We start from the raw sequence: 21,473 nt of genomic DNA, 5'->3' as shown, positions 1-21,473 counted from the left end.
ATGTTATATATATGTATATATATACTCAGTCTTTCTGGATCACTTCGTGTATTAAAAAACAAGTGTTATTTAATTTACGAGTGTTAACGAGATGGAATCCACGAGGTGGAATAAATGAACCGATTTACACGAAGACAAGTTGAATACAATATTTTATTCTTGCTTTATTCTGACGTTTCGTATTGCGAAATGACAAACAGTTGTCAAAACTTTCTTAGACGGGAGAAAAACCGTAAATTTTGACGGTGTCAAAGAATAAAAATGATTATTTTACTGATTTATGTATCACTGATGGACCTCGTATTGTATATATATATATATATATAAAAATCGTCTGTTCATTATCACACCACGTGGGTGGTGGCCTATCTAAAATATATCAAACATATCTAATTAAACAAATATTTAGGTAACCATAAATTACAATAAACTTATGTAACATTTTTTACGAAAAATTTTCCCATAAACACATTGCTTCACGAATGGAATTTAGTGCTTCCGGTGCACTTTATCGAGATTCAGTTTTTTGCAAGGAAGTTTTGAGTCGAGATAAGAATTTATGCATATTTATGAAGGAAAACGGAATTCGTGACTGTATATTTCCGGTTCTACCGGAAATAACATAATTCTGGATTTATATAGAGCGCGGATAAGCATTTTCGGGTCGTAGAGCTGCTGGAACTGGAATTTTTAGTCAAAATCTTTCAATTGAATGGATGACAAATTTGTTACTTTGTTGCTTATCTTATTGGATATCAAGATGGATACAGGAGTACTTAGTAGTTGACTGAGGAAATGATGATAAGTACAATCCGTAGTTAATTATAGCTCACAGATAATTACGATATATTTGGAAAATGACTGACGAAAAGAAAAACGTGTTTCGTAGATTAATTGTGGCAATTAACTGTCACTTGAATAAATTAATGCAAGACTTGAATTATTCTCATGATCAATTACGACCCAATTGATGGAGATCAGTGTCAAGGAGACAGGTGGCTGTTAAAAACAATTGATTTACGTCAATTTTAAGCGATAAAACGCTAAAATTGAGGTGTTTTTGTTTCTAATCAGCGCTGAAACGGCGAAACATAAATCGCTATAGCCTACTAATAATTGAAATTATTGTTTAATTTAGTTTTATTTGAATAAATTAATTGATTTAAAGCTTTCTCGTTATTTTTTGTGACAGATTGTCACGTGTTTTAATTTTGACGAAACTCGTTTGTGCGTCAAAACTAACTCTATTTTTGCAATTCATTTATTGATTAATTCTGCGAGTAAAAGTAAGCAAATTACCCGATTAAACCCTGTCGGAGAACATCTCACCTGGCCCCTTTAAATCAATAAAGATTTAATCATTCTAATAACCATCTCTTAACTCGCCACATTCTCTTCAAATAAGTGTTGGCAAATTTTCACAATTCTTACCAAAATAAAATTTATAAATAGATTTCGTCTCCAAATTATTTCAGCAATGAAATTGTAATTAGCAGGTTGGTCCAACCTTGAGTGCAGTGCAATTTTTACAAAGGAAAAAATTCTCAGTCAATCGTCCTAATGGATGACAAGACGTTTTTATCACTTAATTACCTTGAAAACGTTGACGTAATTTTGAAACGATAATAGAAAGTGGCGTGGTTTTATTGACCATTTTGTACCATCGCGAAAAGAGAGGGTCGAAAATTTCCGGTCGGTGTTTACGAGCTATAAAAATTCAAATAGAACAAATGCATTTAATTACCTCGCAAACAATTCAAAATTTTTGCTTCTCATTTCCGATTGAAAAATTTATTCGCGTGACGTCAACTAGTAGGCGATGGGTTCATGAAAATATCACAAAGTTGGAAATTTAATTGTTGCGTAATCAATAAGCTATTTTAAATATCGACGTCACTGAATATATTAATTATTACTACAAAGCCAAATTTAATTTAATTGTTTTGTGGAAGCCACAACCCATGGCCGATTTTTTCCCGAGGCCACAATTAATACAATTCAGTTTTTTTCCAGGTTGAAGATCTGCTCAAAATCAAATCAATCGACCGAATCCGTCTTGATAACATTAGTCGGTTTCTGACTGTTGAAAATTTCGACCAAGAAGATACTGACGTCGACAACCCCCGATCTAGCATTTTGACAAATGGCTTCCACCATTCCGTCAATGAGAAAAAATTAACAAACGGGGGGCCCTTAAAACTTCCAGTTTTGAACGGTTTATCTTCCTCTTCGCTTTTTGACATTTTCGAGCTTTTATCAGCATATTCTCCTCGACCGACTGGACAGGAAATTTTCAATTTCACGCGGAAAGGAGAGCCAGCGATACGAATCGGAGTATGGAATTTACACGAGTTTACATTTGAGAAAGCAAACAATCCTGGAGTTAGGGAAGTTGTGTGTCGGACGATTTTAGAGAACGGGTTTGTAAAAAAAAATATTGTACGAAATTAAAGTTTTCAAGTTATTTTTCTAGACTTTCAATATTAGCGGTTCAAGAGGTAGTTAATGTGACAGCATTGAAATTAATTTGTGATGAGCTCAACAAGCCAAGGTTGAGACGAGTAAACGAGTGGAAAGATAAAAACCATAACTGGAATTTTTGTATGCTGGACTTAGAAGGAAGGGTCCCAGTTAGGTTTTATCTATGATTCAGATGGAGGTACCACATTGCCTATTTCTAATTTTATTTGTGTGACTAATTTGTTTTCAGTGATTGATATTGAACTGATATCATTGAACCAAGGTCCACAAGAAGCCAGCAACGACTGCGAAGTGCTCATAGCAAGTTTCAAAGTCGGCGATTTAGATTTGCAATTAGTTAACATGAAATTGCACAAAAATGCGAAACTGGACGTGTTGCAAGAAAAAATAAAGGACTTAATTTCTGAAGAAGATATGCTTTTATTATTTGTGGACTTTTCAGCTATTTCTAATATAACAGGTAAACTGCTGATAACATTGTGTAAATATTTTTTAACGACATTGCCAATTAAGTTACATAATTATTTACATATTTGCTCGTTTTTGCAGACGATTGGTTGACAATAGGGGGTCTTCGAGCAGCTTTTCCAAGTTCGTTGAACACTAATTATTTGAGAACGAAATTGGGCTTAAATCCACAGCACATATCAAATATTTTATTTAATAACAAAATCCAAGGTCAAGTTACGGGTATTAACGGCGTGGTACAGCAAGGTTTGACCCATTTAGCCATACCCAATGGGTGGAACTGGGGCGGCCCGGCATCACCTTTTTGTCCCGTTTGGATGGAATTGTTTCTAAACCCCAATTCAGGGACAGCGTTGTGATATTATCTTATTTTATATTTAATTTTATTTATTTTTGACTGGGTATACTTCACGTAAATTTTACAAATTTATGGCTGTGTGTAAAACGGTTTAATTTTTAAGCTTTAAAGACAAAAATTTTAATGTGAAATAGAAAAAGAGGGCCCGGATTAGTGTTTTTATTTGAAAATTGTGTTTTTTGTTAAATTTTCAAATGAATTTTGTAGTTTAACGGGTTGCCTACATCGAGGGATGAATGTTTGCAATAAAGTGGCCCCGATTTCATATTCATTATACTGTAAAAACATTAGTCTGGTATTTGTAATTGCTTATTTAATAAATATTATTTTATTAACAATGACTTATTATTTTTTAATAAAATTCGGTTTAACCAACAATCGGTTCGTTGTTGATGCGCAAGCACGTGAGAACAGAAGTGCCCTTGACAGCAATGCGCCAACTTTAAAAATTGAAAGTTTTGCAGACATTATTGCAAATAAAGGCTTAACGTGCACATTGGCAATACATTTGATTTTATTTTATGTTAGGGAATAAAAAAAATCGGCGTTTGAATGTTGATTAGGTTCAAATTGTGTTAATTTTTGGCGATCAGCTGTCACTTTGTTGTGTTTGCAACCGTGCGTGCAACCTGTGCAACCGATCATTTTGTAGCAAATGGGTATGGAAAAAATACCCAAATTACCTTAAATCTGTCGATACTTTTGTGATATAATTGCGCCCGAATCGTTTACCTCTTCATTTTTCATGTTATCATAACGCCCAATAGAGTCTTACGTTTTAAGAGCGCCGCCCGGCTTTTCCTCGTGTTTTCATCAGCCACTCCATTGTCAAATCAATCAAAATGGCGGATACAGGTTACAAGAATCGCATCCAGAATTTCAAAAATAAAGGAAAAGACCAAGATGTAAGTATTCCACCCTTTTCTTGTGCCCCACCGGCACCCTTATTCCCCTAATGTCCGTCCGGTGCATCCTGGCTGACCGCCCTGTGTGCCCCCAGGAAATGCGAAGACGGCGCAACGAGGTCACCGTGGAATTGCGCAAGAACAAGCGCGAGGAAACCCTCCAGAAGCGCCGGAATGTACCCGTGGTGGATTCCACCGACGAGGACGACATCGAAAAGTCGCTCTCAAGCACGAATTTAGAGGAACTGGTGGCGCAAGCGGCCGCCATCGATAACCCCCCATTGCAGCTGATGGCGATTCAGACCGCGCGGAAGCTGTTGTCCTCCGATAGGAACCCTCCTATCGACGCCCTTATCTCCAGCGGGATCCTCCCTGTACTCGTGATGTGTCTCGAACGGTATGACGAGCCCTCGTTGCAGTTTGAAGCCGCCTGGGCGCTCACGAACATCGCCTCGGGGACGTCCGCGCAGACCAACAGGGTGGTGCAAGCGGGAGCTGTGCCCCTCTTCTTGAAATTGCTGCATTCGCCCCAACAGAACGTCTGTGAACAGGCCGTTTGGGCCTTGGGGAATATCATCGGCGATGGACCGCAGTTAAGAGACTATGTTATCGAGCTCGGTGTTGTTAATCCACTTCTCTCGTTTATTAAACCGGATGTTCCGATTTCGTTCTTGAGGAACGTCACTTGGGTTATTGTTAATTTGTGTAGGAACAAGGATCCGCCGCCACCTATACAGACTATTAGGGAGTTGTTACCCGCCTTGAATGCGCTTATTCATCATACAGATATCAATGTGAGTATATTCAAGAGAAGAACCACAAAGGTGAGCAGTTTGATACTTTCAAAGTGAAAAATATGAAAATTTGAAAGGGTCGGAATTTGTTCACACTTTTAATGAGACAACGTTTAATTCATCTGTACAAAAATGGTGTCAAGGACGTTTGTCCATTTTAATGCTTTGCAAAAAATACGTTTTCATCGTTTGTTAGTGTTGATTCCGACTTAATTTACAAGAAATGGTTAAATACGACTGTTTGATTGGTTCTAGAAGCAGAATTTTACGTTTTAAAATCATTCATACAATTTTCATTAATTAAAAGTTCACAAGTAGGTCATCTGTATAATTGTTCTTACTTGTTTGGAGGTGTGAATCATGTTTTTGTAACTTAAATCGAGATTGTTTACATAATGTGATATTGGAATTAATCGAGAAATATTCTATTTATATTAAAAAATTAGAAAAACATTTAAACTTCATACTCCTATAAAACATAAAACAGTAATTACAAAGAAATATAAAAATATTTCTGTATTCTTCTTTAATAATAATAATATAATAATAATATGAGTTGATATTTGTTATTAATAAAATGATACGAAACACGATTTCGAATAACATTTTGAATAACGGGGTGCACTTGTATTGGGCTTTTTATTTGTATAATTCATAATTAATTAATTCTCCATTATATGCAGATATTTTGCACCTTTTTCAGTTCAAATGTGTATGTGAAAAACCAAAGAGTTAGCTCTGGAAATTTTTTAATTTTATTTACAGAAACAAATTGCTTTTTTAGCTTTTTCAGATTATGGGAAATAATATGTTAATGTGGCCACTGACATTCAGATTTGAAATATAAATTAACTTAATTTATAATCTACAGAAAAACATGATTGTAATACAATACGGAAAATGTAGCACAATCGGTTAACAAACAGTATCTACTTTTTTGTGTGATATCAACATAATCGTAAATTTTACGAAAATGTCACAATAATGAATTCTTTATGTTCAAGTTAATTTTAATTTTTGATGTGCTTAAATTACCATTTTGCTTTTTTATGTTAATAATTACAATACATATTATGTTACAGAGATGATGTTTTTGTTTGATTTTGAATATTTAATTAATTAAAAGTGCACATTCTCAGCCTTTTTAAACAAAAAAGGGGTGCCAATGCCATCACAAAAGTGCTTCTTTATGAAAATGCCCTAATTAATTGACAAACTTGTCATTTTTGATACTTGAAATACATGAAATTTGTTCACTATTTTTTGTTGTTCAACTGTTTTTAATACATTTTTTTTCTTGTTGAAAGCATTTCTTTGATGTTTCAATAAAAAAATTGATGTATTTTACGGTTTTTTCAGATTTTAGTCGACACGGTCTGGGCATTAAGTTACCTCACTGATGGCGGCAATGAACAAATTCAAATGGTCATCGACAGCGGCGTTGTGCCCAAACTCATCCCCCTTCTTAGCCACAAAGAGGTGAAAGTTCAAACGGCGGCCCTTCGTGCCGTCGGGAACATCGTCACTGGCACGGACGAGCAGACTCAAGTCGTTCTCAACTGCGACGCCTTGTCCCACTTCCCTGCCCTTCTTTCCCACTCCAAAGAGAAGATCTGTAAAGAGGCCGTCTGGTTCCTGTCCAACATCACTGCCGGTAACCAGATGCAAGTTCAAGCCGTCATCGACGCAGGCCTTCTCCCCAACATCATCAACAATCTCAGCAAGGGCGATTTTCAAACGCAGAAAGAGGCAGCGTGGGCTATCAGCAATTTAACCATTGGCGGAAATAAGGAACAGGTGGCAACACTTATCCGCGAAGGGGTGATTCCCCCGTTCTGCGACCTTCTTAGTTGTAAAGATGCCCAAGTGATTCAAGTCGTTTTGGACGGGATTAACAACATGTTGAAGATGGCGGGAGCGGAGGTGGACCAGTTATGTACCATGATCGAGGAGTGCAATGGGCTAGATAAAATCGAAATGTTGCAAAATCATGACAATATAGAAATTTATAAAATTGCGTATGACATCATCGAACAGTACTTTAGTGGTGATGTAAGTTGAAAATTATTTTCTGAACTCGTTTGATAACAGGTGATTATGTTTTTAGGCCGACGACGATCCGAATTTGGCACCGACTGCCGCCGAAACCGGATTCCAATTCGATCCAAATACCAACGTACCGAACGAGGGATTCAAATTCTGATTCATTTCTATATTGCTCAGAGTAACTATTTTGATCTAGCGCGTTTGCTTCCTTTCCTCCCTAAATTCTTTTTACGGTGGTTTATGTACGCTCATTTTAAACGGTTGTGTAAATATAGAATTTTTTATAAATACTTTCGTGATTGCTTTAGGATATTTATTTAATTTAACAAAAAAGCGACGTCACTGTAGTTTAATTTTTTATTTTATTTCGTTCATTTAAATTAGGTAAATATCAATATTTAGTGTAAAGATTTTAAAATGACCGTACATAAGAGAAAATCTGGGCATGATTTAATCAATCAAAAAATAGTCATTAACAAGATTTTAACAATTGAACCTCATGCGCAGATTTGTATATTTTTATGATATTAACAAGTTTTTTTTGGTAAACATCATGCTATATACCTGCATATTTTTTTTAAGTTTTACAATATTTTTTTGTTGTCAGTTGTCATATACATAATGTTTATCGAAAAAGAATTAAATAAATTGAACATTTTAATTGACTGGTCATGTTTAATTGATAATGAATAAGGCTATTATGTAATTTAAAAAATATAGTTTCATGCTTACCATTGTATTATGGTAGTTGCATCGTTTAAAATATAATTTAAAATAAACAAAGTCGAATCTTTTTTTAAAAAATAAGTACATATTTCGTTAGTAGTCTAATATGTGTAAATTTTTAACTCGAGATTTTTATGCCTAGTTTTCTTAGTCATTTTCCTATTTTCTATTCATTATTTTTAACAAAAACCGGTATTTCTACTAAAACATCAAAAACAACGTTGAGTTTGATTTTTTACCTTGGTTTTTAACTCCTTTTTTCTATCTAACTCGAAGTTTTCCTAAAAACATCAATTTTTTAGGAAAATGACTTGATTTTCTCGTTTTAGTCGTAGAATTTTGTGGAGTCTGAAAGACATCTCTTGAGGATTTTTTAAAAACACGAAATATTAGACTACTTTCGTTTTTCAGAATTTTATTGAAACGTGGACATTGTAAATTTCTAGCGAATAAATTACTTGTATTTATATCAAATTTAATTAACCGCAATTCCGGTCACGTTGCGACAGTTACAAGCCCCATGGACTAAAACTTTCTCCTGAGTCCCTTCTTGCAGTTTTACCAACGTGTCAGATGGGAAATTTACAGATAATTTTAGGCAACCACGGCTTAAAATGATGCATTGCGGTTCCTTAGCACTGAATTTCATTTTTGGCGCCACTTTGCCCGGCTTTGGGGCGGATTTTGACACTCTCGGGACTCCCGGAACGAATTCAGTTTGCCTTGGCGGAACCGACTTGCTCCGAGTTCGGCCGACTGAACCTTTCTGGGGTTCCCACGGAACTCGTTCTTCGGGGATCTGCAAATTTGGGTCAAAATAGACCCAGAAATATAATTTTTACCTTAACGTTCGGGAGCGGTTGGGGGGTGCACGCCAGACATCTGCTTTTTCGTGTCGAGGTGTTTTTGGGGGCGTCTTGCCGTCCCTCAGTGTACAAATTCTCAAATTTTGGCACGGTATCGTACATAGAAACCCGATTCAGGAAACTAGAATTGTGTTAGCATTTCTGGAGTTTTGTAATTGGGGGATTTACTTGGGTTGGGGGGTGGTCCAATAGTTGTCGACCCGACTTGTCCTCATCACATAACTCAGCCTTTTAAGTAGATTGAAATTATTTTTTTCGATTTCTTGGCACCGTTCCTCCTCCTTTTGCTTTTTTTTGAGTTTGAGGGTGACGTGTTGTCGTGGTAACGGCGGCCGCGTGTCGATGGCCGGCCCGGCCGATTGCACCTACAATCCTCAAAAAGGCAACGTGAAATTGTTCAAAATCTCACCTTTTTCCTGTGATTTTCAAACCGTCTTTGTTCCCACGGTCTCACCAATAAATTTTCTTTTCGGGAAATCATTATGCAAAATCACATAGAGTGTGTATTACTGGTTGCCTAGCACGTTGCTATTGTAGATGACGCCACTTAGATGTCAGTTTAATTTTATTTTAAATTTGACGTTCGCTCCTAACCAATAATTTAAAAAAGGGCTGTAGTTGTTTATAGGGGCAAAATGAATTCATCAACAAGTACAGATACGTCTAACCAGCCGGATTTAATAATGCAATTGTGTAATCACTTTGCAAAAAATAAGCCAGGTACGTTTTTACCAGTTTTAGAAGTCTGAGTGGGTGAAATTTGTTTTTTTTTTAGTTTTGGCCACGAATTTATGTAAAACTGCGTTTAGTTTCCTATGTTCGCCGTCGGATATGGAATGTAATATTCCAAGTGACGAACAATTTGTTGTTGTCCAAATCAGGGAAATGCTGAGGGAACAATCAACAAACAGTGTTGAACAGTTTGAATTGCTTTACTCTAATATCTGTAAAACGGTAAGAAAAACACTTTAACTGTGATTTTACACTTAACTAACGTTTTTGTGAAGAATGTGTTACAAAACCGGGCTTCAGTCATGAATTTTCTGCTAAAACTTGCCAAAATTTCACAAAAAGAAGTCAGATGGGGGACAATAGAAAGCCTCGATAGATTCCCTTCAACGACCATAACAAGGCCTAAATCACACTATTTTCTGAAAAGTGGTAATTCTCAAGAGTCTATAAGAAGTATTTTTCAAGGACACTCTGCCCTGAAGTCAGTACAATCCAGTAGCACTAATATTCCGGTTAGAAGTATGAATTTTGGCGGCAAAAATTTAATGATAAGTTTTTAGTCATCACGGGTCACGACAGCGGCTTCCAGTGTTTGGTCGAAGAATGAATTGGAATCTGTTTCTTCCCATCTACCTTGTGAGTAGATAAAAAAAAAATTTAATCGCCAAATATCTTTCGAGTACATTATGATTATGATGTTTTAGCCGACACCAATCTAGTATCCGACCGCGAGCTTCTGCAAGACATCATCTACTCCTTCCAAGGCATAGAGGGGCGCTTCCTGCGCAAAGAAGTAGCCGGTTTGGGATTCACCATTGACCCCAAAGCCGGCAAAAACCTCACCCCTATCCAACGCGGTCTTATGGAGCGCCTCACGGGGATGAGCTTCCTCCATAATCAACTCAAACAATACTGCGACTCAAATGACGAACACGGGGGCGTCATCTGTCTCGCCCTCATCGCCACTCTCCGCGACGAACTCTCCTCTTACTACCGCACCATTGCCCTGCTTCAGACTGCGCTTAAGAAACATCCCCATGACCAGCCCCAGATGAATCTTCACAAGGCACTGGTGTACATCCACGAGCACCGAATGCGCTTTGAGTGGCTCGCGTACATCGCCGAGCAGTGTAACGAGAAAAAAGGGGGCGCGTTGATTACTGCAGTCCACGGGTTTCTGCAGCACGGGTCAAAGTGCGCCCAGGAGGTGTCAGAGAAGGTGCTGGCGGCGGTGTGTAAGCCGTTGTTTATCATGTTGTCGCGGTGGTTGTTAGATGGGGAGATAAACGATGCGTGTAATGAGTTTTTTATCGAAGCGAGGGACATAGCCGCGGCCGAGAGACTGTGGCACGATAAGTATCACGTGAGGAAGGCCATGGTGCCATCGTTTATCACGATGGAGCAGGCGAAGAAGATACTGGCAACGGGGAAGAGTATTAATTTTTTGAGACAGATTTGTAAGGATAGTGGGCAGTTGCCAGAAAGGGATGTGTTGCAGAAGTTGTCAAAGACGACCTCAGGTACGTTGGGAAATATTGATTTTAGTGAAACATTTATTTATTATTAATAACAAATCATTAACTTTTGTTACGAAAGCTTATTTTTGGGCCGTTCATTTCATTCAACCGTTCAAGCAAGCCAGTCATAAATAAAAAGAATTTTCAAAATTAAAAAATAATAATTTTGCCCACAAGTTTTGTAAACAATTATGTATTGAAAGTGAATCTCTGTCAGTACAAAAACTAGAAATCAGAGATTTTAGTGGAAAATTACGTTTACGTTTAATGTCTGTTTAGAAGCAAAATATTACAAAAAAATATAGTGTGTGTGTAAATTATCAACATCCCAGTCAAGTGTTTAATATCCTCGAGGACCTGAAAATCTGAGTTGCTGAACGGCTTATTTGATTAATTATCAAAATGAGTCAAATTTTATCCTGAGGTAATTTGAATATTTTGCTGTCGCGTTGCATGAATTAATTCAATAAAATTCCAAGGTATGTAGAAACATCTCATTTATTTGTATTTAACTCAATTCAATCGTAACAAACAAAAATAATGAAAACAAATTCTCGATAATGTAATACAAAAGTAATGCGTAACCTATTTAAATATTACTCTCTAGCCGTTACCACAGTTTTTAACTCCTTATCGACATCCTTAAAATTCTCCTTTTGCCTGTATTGTAGCGGTACTTGTTCTTTAAAAGCCCTCGCCATTTTCAGATGTTGTCCTATAAACAATATTCTCAAATTTGCTATGCTAATCTTGGTTTATTCAATTATGATTATGTTCTCTCTTTGATACGTTTAAATGTAATTAATTTCAGAATCGTTATTTTCACCCGAACAAAGCCTCGAATTCGACTCGGCCCTCGAAAAAGTCTACCGGGAAACGTCGCTCCGAGTCCTTGACCTCCTCAAAAACAAATACCGGCTATACGAACATTTGCAATCCCTTCGGAGATACCTCTTACTCGGCCAGGGTGACTTCATCCGCCACTTGTTAGAACTCTTAGTGTACGTATTTTCTCGTATTTATTTGATTAGTTTAATTAAGAAAACCGAAATTTAGCCCTGAACTAAACAAGCCGGCGCAAGAAATCTACAGTCACACCCTTTCTACAATTCTCGAATCAGCGATCCGCGTAACCAACGCCCAATTCGAAGACGAGGACACCCTTCAACGGCTCAATGCCAGCTTCATGGGGCACTCGCAGGGTGACACCGGATGGGATGTTTTTAGTCTCGTTTATATCGTCGACGGTCCCGTTGGGACGATTTTTCAACCCACAATGACGACATACCAGTGTCTTTTCGGTGCTTTATGGAAGGCCAAACGCATGGAGTTCGTCTTGGCCAATATGAGAAAACAGCAAATTTCAATGGCCAAAAAGTTCCGCAAAATAAGAGAACTCAAACCCGTCATGCATATAATCCACATTCTCACAAGCGAAATGATCCATTTTTTGCACCAAACTCAGTATTACTTTCTCTTTGAAGTGTTGGAGTGCTCCTGGGCGGAAATGCTGCGACGGGTGAATCAAGCCGAGTGTTTGGATGAAATTATAAGCGCACACACGATTTTTTTGAATTCGGTTCAATGTGGAGTGCTGTTGGATGAGAGTTCGAGGCAGTTGTTTTCGCAGTTGAGGTCAATTTATAATTTTATTTTGACGTTGGAGGGACATCAGGAGGCACTGAATGAGGCTGCCACGAAAGAGTATGACGCTTTCATGGCCCTCAAGGCCATGACTGAGAATTCTGAGATGTTTGGAATGACCAGTGAGGATGAAATAATAGCGAAAGCGCGGGTTGAAAATTTTCACGAATTCTTGAATAGCATCCGGACCAAAGTGAAACATTTAGCACAAACGTATGAACAATTCGTTAAGAAATATTTATTGCTGCTGTCGTCGAGTTCGAATATGAATCTCCAATTACTGAGCGTGAGACTTAGTTTTAACGATTATTATAAAATTATTTGACCGGAAACAGACTTTGTGTACAATCAGCCGTCTCAATTTGTATATATTGCGCAATCGCCGAGTTCTACTGTTAGCAAATACGGAAGTTGTGACTCTCTACTTCGTACAAAGAAAAAACAGAAACATATCTGATGTTGTATTGGATGAAAGGGTGCAACCTTTCATCTGGGACTTAATTATGTAATGGAAGTGCAAATTTGAGCAACAGCTCGGCTTCAAATAAACCAAGTTATTCATTACGAATTTGTTTACTTAAAATTAGAGATAAAAAACACAATTATCGTGATAAACCACCCTCATTTACACCCATTTTTTGTTGAATTATTTTACCGTAGCCGCCACGGCCTGAGTCGTAGTCAGTTCTGTACTCGTCACGCACTTGACCCCCAGTCTTTCCCCGACCGTACTGTCGGCCCTCGACGAAGCCTGCGTCCCAGTCTGTTCTCACAATTCTGTCATCCAAACGGGTGCCATTTATATACCTAGAACCGCAAATTCGCAATCTTCAATTAGCCACAAATCGTACATGCAACCTTAAGCAATTTTCCGCGTCTTGTCTATTGTAATACTCAACGAAACAGAAGCCACAAGGCGTTTTTTTGTACTTATCTAGGCCCATGACCACTCGACGAATGTCGCCGCATTTTGAAAATAATTCGTATATTTGTTCCTCAGTAGTGTAAAATGATAAATTTCCAACATACAGAGTAGTCGATAATCGCAATAAACGATCCTGTTCGGCTCTTGTGCCCTGAAAAGTTGAGGTGAGGTTATGCCTCACATCTCCCTGAAATTTACCTTAAAATGTTGGTCGCGGTACGAACTGAGTTCAACTGATGGTGAAGAAATCGTCGACATTATGAACTAGGCCTAAAATACACACTTTTTTCACAAAATCCAATGTTTATAAACACAAACAATTATGACACTTTTTTATAACGCTCGGTCGGTAATGTAGATTCCGCGCCGTTTGCACGGTTGGTTAGTTTTTTGACGTTCAGAAATGTCATTTTTATAAATTTTTAATTTGCGATATTAGTGGCTTTAATCGTAAACTCATTCCCGTACATTTTTTTACAAAGATGAATACGTGTAAATTGGCCGTACCTGTCGATGACAGTGACGGTGACCACCGATGGATGAGTATCGTAAGTAAGAAAAACCTGGGGGCTTCCTTGACTCAACCTGTGATTTTAGCACAAACGTTTCATCTCAGAGTCGCGAGAGAAAGACGCCGATGTGGTTTTTGTTGGCGATTCGATCGTGCAAGCTTTACAACACACTGAAGTGTGGAACGAACTTTTTGCTCCTTTACATTGTTTAAATTTCGGTATCCACAGAGACAAGATCGAGAACGTCCTCTGGAGGATTCAAAACGGCGAACTCGATAACGTAAAACCCAAAGTTATAGTTCTTCACGTCGGTACTAACAACCACGCAAATACTCCTGAAGAAATCACTGAAGGAATTTTAGAAATAATCAGTACAATAAGAGAACGACACCATGATGTTTATATCGTAGTTCCCGTGAGTTGGGTAAGGGTGCGGTGGGCCTGACTTAAGCCGATTCGTTTCAGACATTGTTACCTAGGGGGCAGCACCCCAACAAACTGAGGGAGCGCATGGCTCAGGCCAATGAGCTCCTCAAAAGCAAATTAGTCAATTTACCCAAAGTGGAATTGGTTGTGATCGATAAAGGCTTTGTACAATCAGACGGGACAATAAGTCACCACGACATGCATGATTACCTCCTGCTCACTAACGCCGGCAGCAGGAAAGCCTTTGAGCCAGTTCATGACTTACTTCTCCAATTGCTCAGTGAAGGAGAACCCGAAAGAGATCTCACACCATCGGAATAAAGTTCAAATGCCTTTTTATTCGCTTGTTTAGATTAAGCTCAGGCTCTTTGCCTTAAGTTTTGTTTTTGAATCTCATGTGATAATAAGGTTAAAAACATTGTAAATTTTTTTCACATTCCGAATTTATTTTTTCCTATTAATAGGAAGTCGCTATTTATTTATGCTAGTTTAAGGTACTTTAAGAAGAACTGTTTAGTTGTGATAATTGCTATTCTTATTATTTCTATACATACCTATAAAATTGGAATAAAATTTGCATCAAAAGTAAAAATAGAACTTTATTTAAAAAAGAAGAAATAGTAACAAAAACTAATCAGTGTCACTTTCTGATAAGTAACTCGCATCTTTTTGTGGCTCTTTCTGCACTTTTGCTCTCTTTTTCACGTAACCAGGACCTTGTTTTGATCTTCTAAAAGTTTCAATAGCCTGAATTCGATTTTTCAACATTTCAGCCTTATCTTTCTGTCTCTGAGGAATAACTTCCATTTTGTGTAATTTCTGAAGATTAACCTTCCTTTCTTCTTTTTGTTCTTGAATCTCCTTTTTAACTTCTTTCTGTATTTCTTCCACTCGTTTTTTCGACCTAACTTTCGTCTCCTTCAGGATTTTAATATCCTCATCTTCGTTTTTCCTCCCTACTTTTTTCTTCTTCTTTTTCGGTTCTTCCTCCTCCCCCTCAACTCCAATTCCTTTCCCTATCTTATCTAGCGCAGTCTTCACTCTCTTGCTCATCTGCTTCTCCATCCCCCCTGAATCCACTCTATACTCAACCTTGAAAAAATCAGTAATTGCTTTCTGACTCTTACTTTCCTTCATTCGTCTCAAAATTGGATTAAGAATTTCCTCAGTCTTGTTTTTCGTCCATCCGAACTTTTGTCTCGTGAATTCCACTAACCCAAAAACATCAAGTTTCCCCCATGTAAATCTCTCTTTACTTGTCTCAACTTTGGGCTCTAGATAGGCTTGAACAATCTGGGGATTTGGAAAATTCTCCGTGAAACTCAGATTCTTCAACTTGCCGCGAAGGGAAGTCCGACCAGGGCCGGGCAGTTTGCCTCTTTTAACCCAATTTTTAAACTCTGACAAACCCGAGACTATGTGATTTTTGGGAGGGAAAGCGGCCAAAATTTCTAGAGCCGTCACTGGACCAACTCCAGTCAAACCTGTGGTGTAATCACTCCCCACCAACATGGCTAGGAGGATCATTTGTTCCCTTGTCAGTTCTGTAAACATTAAAATAATGAAAGTTTACAACACGTAAGTAGACAGTACTGTAATGGTGTTGGATGTTTTCTGATTTGAATTCCATCACAATTTTATTTTGGTTGAAAAAATTCTTGTAGACGGTTTTTCCCCCAAATAGCCAAATGTCACTATCGTCGGTTATGGTACCGTCAGTAAGACCAATCAGCTCTAGAAAAGCACACTGAGCCTCGGCTTCCATGGGGGCTATAATGTACGGCACCCCAAACAATTCCAAGAGTTCCTAGAGTAACATTATTTGTTTTCGAATTAAATTAAAGTAACAAAAATCTCACCTGAGCTTCTTGAAACATTTGTTCGGTAATATTACCCGCAGTTCTTTCTTTTGTTTGTTTCTCTATTAGTAATTCTGTTTGTTCCTTTCTGAGATTATCTCTCATTTCGTTCAGTTGCTCAACTGTTAATTCAGTATTCGCTTTGCTATCTTTCTTTTCTTCATGTTGAGGTTTCGTATATGCTTTAACCATCTTCTCAATCTTTTCTTTCAGTAATTGACCTGACGTTCTTTCTTCTGTTTTTCTTTCTTTTTCCACTTCTTTAACAGTATCTTCAGTGCTACTTGACACTTCCGTTTTCTCTTCAATTTCTTCAAATACGTCCTTAAAGAGATCATCTTCAATTTCTTCATCTGGCTTTATTACGACCTCCATTCCAGTATTCCCAATGGTATTTTTCGTCTGTAATTCTTCATCTACATCCACAAAGTCCTCCTCGTCGCTACATGTAGAATCTGACATTACTTCAACTGTAGAAGTAATAACTTCATCAGCTAAATCTACACCATTTTCAATACTGCCTTTGGTAACTGCACTACAAATATTTGAACTACTCTCATACTTTTCTATTTCTTCCATTGTTTGTTCACTATCCCTGATAATATTATTAGAAACATCTGAACTACTACCAGCCTCATCTGTTTCGTCTTTAGTTTCTTCAGGACTCTTTATAATACTGTTAGAAACATCAGAACTACTCTCAACTGCCTGTGCGCTATTTTTATCCTTTTCTTCTTTTGTTTCTTCACTAGCGCTCTTCACAGTCCTACTTTTACTGGCAATAATCTTTGCAATTTCGCTAGGAGTCAGTCCACTATACTCCATCATGTATCTCTGAGCTGGTGTTAGCCTCGTATGAACTGCTTCTTCTTCTTCACTGGAGTCAGAATATCCAAAATCGGCATCTTCGAAATCGGTAAGAAACGACAACGACAGTTGTCTCTTCCCCTTAGAACTGGTAGACGGTACCTCATCTTCGTTGTCTTTTATTTTCGACGTCGATGGTGTCGCCTCCAAAGATAGTTCTATAGCCCTCTTCAAATCATCTTCAAATTCTTGGTCCCCTTTATTCTTCACATTCTTCTCCTCTTCTTTTGTTTCATCGCCTTCTTCGCTCTCTTCAATCATTGGTAAATTTTGTTTTTTCGCATCCTCCATAGCTTGCTTGATATCTTTGATTAGAAGAAATCGTGTATTTTCATCTGAAGCAATCCGATTTCCTTTCAAATTCGTTATAACTCCCTGATCTTTGAGCAATTTCTCCAGCTCCCCCAATGATAAGGAGTGTCCCCCCATCTCTTTCTCTACGTTTTCAAGAGCGATTTGTACTGACTGCCTCTTCAAGAGTCTCTTCATTTGATATGTGGAAAAGTTATCACTTTGAGTGGGCATTTCGTGGATTCGTCCCCACGAAGACTGCTTTCGTGTGTCCTTCAAGTCGGAAAGAATTTCATGCCGAACGTCGGCCGGTAAGGACTTGAATTCGGCACTTTCAGTGTCTATCGAATGTAAGTCGTATCGGGGAAGCCCCGAATCTTCTGAATCCGAACTGTCACTTTGTGACAGTGTAGAGTCCAAAGATTGAGATGGGGGCAAGACGTAAAGTTCGTCATCGTCGCGTTTTGTTGGGGAAGTTGATGCGGTTATAGCTGCTTTGGCTTTTTCAGATAAGACTTTGCTAATAGCGCTATGTTTTACTAAGGCCGATAAGAGGTTTTTGTGGATGCGTTCCGCCTCGGATAAGGTTTTGGACTTTTGCTGGTTTCGTAAAGCCTGAAATTCAGGGTTTTATACACCAAGAAGGTTAAAAATTTGATGCTTTAATTGTTATGCAATGTTACGCCACTGAAATTTGTTGAAAAAGTGCAAAAACAGAGGTTATGTTTGTTTATAGGAGGATTTTCTCATTATTTTACTCACTATGGTTTGTTTCTTGAGAACTGGAACACCTCCATCAAAGACAAACACCGGTTTGATTCTGAAATAAAGCAATTTGCATACTCTGTGGTAGATCCCCAGTAGATGTGCATGAGGAACTGCAGCCCCCTTGGCGTCCTGAAACCCTTTGACGATTTGGTGCAACCAAATCGATACATCTGTCAGATCATGTTAAGGTTATAATCGATCAAGTGTCATAATAAAATGTGACATTTGATATGTCAAAAGGATACCGACAGCTAACACTTTATTTTCTAGAGATTCCAAAGGCACGGGTTTGCCGGAAGGCTCGATGAGCCTCCACAGACCGTGAACTCCCATAATATATTTTCTGGTAAATAATTCGAGGTGTCTGATGTTAAAAATTCCCACGGTCTGAGGCGGCGATGAACGACCGCGACACGAACGTCAGTCAGTTCCCATGATTTAGATGCGAAGAATCATCAAATCAGAGGAAAACAGACCTAATCTCGTCCAGCGGTCTGAATTACATCTCTCAGTATCAAATGTTTGAGAATCGCCGAGGCCACCCACTCTTTCCCACACCATGATTTTCCCACGCCCTGGCTGTAACCCCAACATCCTGAGGGACGGCGGGGGGAGCGGCGCTAAAGGTACCTTCACGCGGGAGGGGACCCATTCATAAACACACTGATCAGTGACGTGCGCCCATATGTCAATAAATACACAATTGAACGATATTCTTTTGTCTCACAGCGGCGGCGTGCGCTCCCCAAATAAGATATCCCCATAGACAAACTTTGTGGAAAATTAAGACGGTTTATTTTTGCGACTATTTAATTTCCCAAGCAAACTTATTGTGTTTATTTTACTATTTTAATTATGAATAATTAAATACGGCTCTCTTTGTTGATACCTTGTTTTTTTCTTTTTAAAATTATTTTGTATACAACTGAGTGATTACGTATAATAATAAATAGCACCTAATTAGAGTAAATCAGCTATCAAGGTGATGGGAATTAGAAAAATTTCTCATCATAAAACCGGTCTTTTTTCTCTCCGCCACTGTCTTGTCATTAACTACCGTTTTACGCATGTAAACCCGCCTTAACGCTACCAAAATTACATAATTTTCAGCAATCCAACCGCGCCCGTCCCGCCGCCCATTCCGTCCGTAAACCCATCCTGGCCCATCAAACCCATCTCAGAAGTCACTTCATCTTGTAAAAAATTCCTATAACGCTCTAATTTGGGCACTTCCTGTGAAAACTTGTCATTTGAAAGTTGGCCATCCTGTCGGAAAATCCTCTCTCCAAACAGGTGTTTTTCGAATGAGATATTGGGGGGCAAAGGAGGGGGAAGCATGGCATTTGTTCTCACCGTGTGTAGCGGTAGCCGTGCGAAGAGTTGGCTGTGAGTGCATCGATAAAACAAACGCTTGTGCGATGCGGCCTACTTGATTAAGTGCTTTGAAATGCCCCATCAGTACGGATTGCCGGGCATAGCCCACGCTCAGTCGCCCCCGACGCCACCACCGCAGCACGGGGCTATGTATTCGCGGTTTTCGGGGGCGGTGGTGCCCGGGGGTTATCGCGGTGAGGACCGGAGGCTCACCCGAGAGGCCATGGAGCGATACCTGAGGGACCGGTCCGACATGGTTATCGTCATTCTGCACGCTAAGGTGGCGCAGAAGTCCTACGGGAACGAGAAGAGGTTTTTTTGTCCTCCGCCTTGTATATATCTGTTCGGGGATGGCTGGAGGCTTCGCCAGGAACAGATGCTGAGGGAGGGCGAGTCAGAACAAGCCTCCCAATTGTGCGCTTTCATAGGAATCGGGAACTCGGATCAAGACATGCAGCAGCTGGATTTGAATAATGGCAAGCAGTACTGTGCCGCGAAAACTCTGTACATCTCCGATTCGGACAAGAGGAAACACTTTATGTTATCCGTGAAGATGTTCTACGGGTCGGGACACGACATTGGGGTGTTTCACAGCAAAAGGATCAAAGTTATCTCAAAGCCTTCAAAGAAGAAGCAATCTTTAAAAAACGCTGATTTGTGTATTGCGAGCGGTACCAAAGTGGCGCTTTTTAACCGACTTAGATCTCAGACTGTCTCCACGCGGTATTTACATGTGGAAAATGGACATTTTCATGCCAGTTCCACACAGTGGGGTGCTTTCACTATACACTTATTAGACGACAATGAATCTGAAAGTGAGGAGTTTCAAGTACGTGATGGATACATTCATTACGGTTCTACAGTCAAATTGGTGTGTTCTGTCACTGGAATGGCCCTTCCGAGACTCATTATTCGAAAGGTAAGTGCTGGAAAAAACATCAACAAAAAGTTGAGGTTATGTTCCGGCAACATGTCAATCTTTATATTCCATCAAAATTACACAAAGAGAGGCTTTATACACGCAATTGTAGTCAAACAATGACCGATTTGAGACAAAACAACGATTTTCCGAGGTTTCACTGGGAAAAATTTGATTTTTCTGTTCAAATGTTGATCCGGCTTGTGATTGGCCCATTTGAGTACACATGTCGGTTCCCATCCTATCAAAACCAGCCATTTACGCGGGCGTTACAAAGCCTATTTTCGAAAATAAAAAAATTGCTTATTTGATTTTGAAGTAATGAAATTAGTTAAAATGGTCAAAAAATATGTTTTTTTTAATGTAAATAATAAAACTTGCTAGAAACTATTCATCGAGTAATTGGTGAAACAAAAGTTACTAGATACTACGCGCTAAAAAATAGTACCGAGCCAAATTTAAAATGTGTTTTATTCCACATTTTGAACCGTCAAAATATTAATATTTAATTGTCTTCAATAATCAAATAAGAATATATCCACATACCTGAGGATGGTGCTGAATATTCCTTTACACGTTCATCTTAATGTCTTCAACTAACCAAAAACGAATCTCATACGCCACTCACACCTCCACAAACACTACATTTTTACTAATACGTAAATTAAAAACGATTATTAACACTTCAAAAACAGTCTTAAACATAAATAATCTGAAATCTTTCACACAACAAATTTTGAATCCGAATTTGACAGAATCACAAAATATACCAGGTGCAAATTCGGTTGATCACAAACGGGCGAATTTTACATTACTACCAATGTAACAGTTGACCAATTGTTAGGGATTTTAATGTTTTTAGTATATTTAAAAAATTCGCTGGAAAAACTATTGTAATAAAAGTTTCAATCAGTCTTATTATGTAAATTTGAGTAAATAATTATTACTGGTCACTTTAATTATAAACATAAAAGGTTATTGTTTGTAGACCAAAA

The 21,473-nt window shown here is 38.3% G+C and overlaps 8 protein-coding genes across 9 annotated transcripts in view; 5 read left to right on the top strand and 3 right to left on the bottom strand.

The window, feature by feature from the left end:
• Nucleotides 1–3,639, top strand: part of LOC123012329 (endonuclease/exonuclease/phosphatase family domain-containing protein 1-like) — a 5,148-nt gene extending 1,509 nt beyond the window's left edge. The window contains 5 exon segments of the mRNA XM_044410172.1: nucleotides 2,014–2,420; nucleotides 2,474–2,618; nucleotides 2,620–2,659; nucleotides 2,711–2,941; nucleotides 3,031–3,639. Coding sequence (XP_044266107.1) covers nucleotides 2,014–2,420; nucleotides 2,474–2,618; nucleotides 2,620–2,659; nucleotides 2,711–2,941; nucleotides 3,031–3,308 — 1,101 coding nt within the window. The 3' untranslated portion in view covers nucleotides 3,309–3,639.
• A 268-nt stretch (nucleotides 3,640–3,907) lies between these two features.
• On the top strand, nucleotides 3,908–8,245 carry LOC123012331 (importin subunit alpha-4). The gene is made up of 4 exons (XM_044410173.1): nucleotides 3,908–4,212; nucleotides 4,308–5,006; nucleotides 6,366–7,058; nucleotides 7,114–8,245. The coding sequence occupies exons 1-4, from the start codon at nucleotides 4,150–4,152 to the stop codon at nucleotides 7,207–7,209; spliced, it is 1,551 nt and encodes a 516-aa protein (XP_044266108.1). The 5' UTR covers nucleotides 3,908–4,149; the 3' UTR covers nucleotides 7,210–8,245.
• Nucleotides 8,186–9,219, bottom strand: LOC123012333. Of its 2 annotated transcripts, none has more exons than XM_044410177.1 (4): nucleotides 9,054–9,219; nucleotides 8,813–9,009; nucleotides 8,627–8,765; nucleotides 8,186–8,577 (listed from the first exon to the last, which is right to left on the bottom strand). In XM_044410177.1, the coding sequence occupies exons 1-4, from the start codon at nucleotides 9,123–9,125 to the stop codon at nucleotides 8,254–8,256; spliced, it is 732 nt and encodes a 243-aa protein (XP_044266112.1). In that variant the 5' UTR covers nucleotides 9,126–9,219; the 3' UTR covers nucleotides 8,186–8,253. The 2 variants fall into 2 exon arrangements, with proteins under 2 accessions (XP_044266112.1, XP_044266110.1); XM_044410175.1 differs by having other exon boundaries at nucleotides 8,621–8,765; nucleotides 9,054–9,217.
• Nucleotides 9,214–13,101, top strand: LOC123012327 (gamma-tubulin complex component 3). Its single transcript, XM_044410169.1, has 7 exons — nucleotides 9,214–9,364; nucleotides 9,420–9,598; nucleotides 9,652–9,888; nucleotides 9,937–10,012; nucleotides 10,081–10,896; nucleotides 11,705–11,894; nucleotides 11,950–13,101. The coding sequence occupies exons 1-7, from the start codon at nucleotides 9,280–9,282 to the stop codon at nucleotides 12,860–12,862; spliced, it is 2,496 nt and encodes an 831-aa protein (XP_044266104.1). The 5' UTR covers nucleotides 9,214–9,279; the 3' UTR covers nucleotides 12,863–13,101.
• LOC123012335 (nuclear cap-binding protein subunit 2) lies at nucleotides 11,374–13,839 on the bottom strand. Its single transcript, XM_044410179.1, has 4 exons — nucleotides 13,661–13,839; nucleotides 13,396–13,613; nucleotides 13,193–13,344; nucleotides 11,374–11,608 (listed from the first exon to the last, which is right to left on the bottom strand). Exons 1-4 carry the CDS (start codon nucleotides 13,718–13,720, stop codon nucleotides 11,490–11,492), a joined length of 549 nt encoding a protein of 182 aa, XP_044266114.1. The 5' UTR covers nucleotides 13,721–13,839; the 3' UTR covers nucleotides 11,374–11,489.
• On the top strand, nucleotides 13,817–14,992 carry LOC123012334 (platelet-activating factor acetylhydrolase IB subunit beta homolog). Its single transcript, XM_044410178.1, has 3 exons — nucleotides 13,817–14,010; nucleotides 14,060–14,389; nucleotides 14,440–14,992. The coding sequence occupies exons 1-3, from the start codon at nucleotides 13,945–13,947 to the stop codon at nucleotides 14,719–14,721; spliced, it is 678 nt and encodes a 225-aa protein (XP_044266113.1). The 5' UTR covers nucleotides 13,817–13,944; the 3' UTR covers nucleotides 14,722–14,992.
• LOC123012326 (DNA excision repair protein ERCC-5 homolog) lies at nucleotides 14,982–21,266 on the bottom strand. Its single transcript, XM_044410168.1, has 6 exons — nucleotides 21,025–21,266; nucleotides 18,431–20,719; nucleotides 18,180–18,355; nucleotides 16,260–18,032; nucleotides 15,994–16,207; nucleotides 14,982–15,944 (listed from the first exon to the last, which is right to left on the bottom strand). The coding sequence occupies exons 2-6, from the start codon at nucleotides 18,516–18,518 to the stop codon at nucleotides 15,031–15,033; spliced, it is 3,165 nt and encodes a 1,054-aa protein (XP_044266103.1). The 5' UTR covers nucleotides 18,519–20,719; nucleotides 21,025–21,266; the 3' UTR covers nucleotides 14,982–15,030.
• Nucleotides 19,258–21,473, top strand: part of LOC123012332 (suppressor of hairless protein) — a 3,721-nt gene continuing 1,505 nt past the window's right edge. The window contains exon 1 of the mRNA XM_044410174.1: nucleotides 19,258–20,478. Within this exon, the coding sequence (XP_044266109.1) occupies nucleotides 19,633–20,478 (846 nt within the window). The 5' untranslated portion in view covers nucleotides 19,258–19,632. The remainder of the gene's footprint in view (nucleotides 20,479–21,473) is intronic.

The sequence above is a fragment of the Tribolium madens genome, unplaced genomic scaffold (genome assembly GCF_015345945.1).
Source record: "Tribolium madens isolate multiple individuals breed KSU strain unplaced genomic scaffold, Tmad_KSU_1.1 Scaffold_96;HRSCAF=242;Tcas5.2_LG5, whole genome shotgun sequence".
In the NCBI taxonomy this organism is placed as follows: Eukaryota; Metazoa; Arthropoda; class Insecta; order Coleoptera; family Tenebrionidae; genus Tribolium; species Tribolium madens.
The sequence above is the reverse complement of the archived record's forward strand: the minus strand, read 5'-3'. Positions and strand labels throughout refer to the sequence as shown.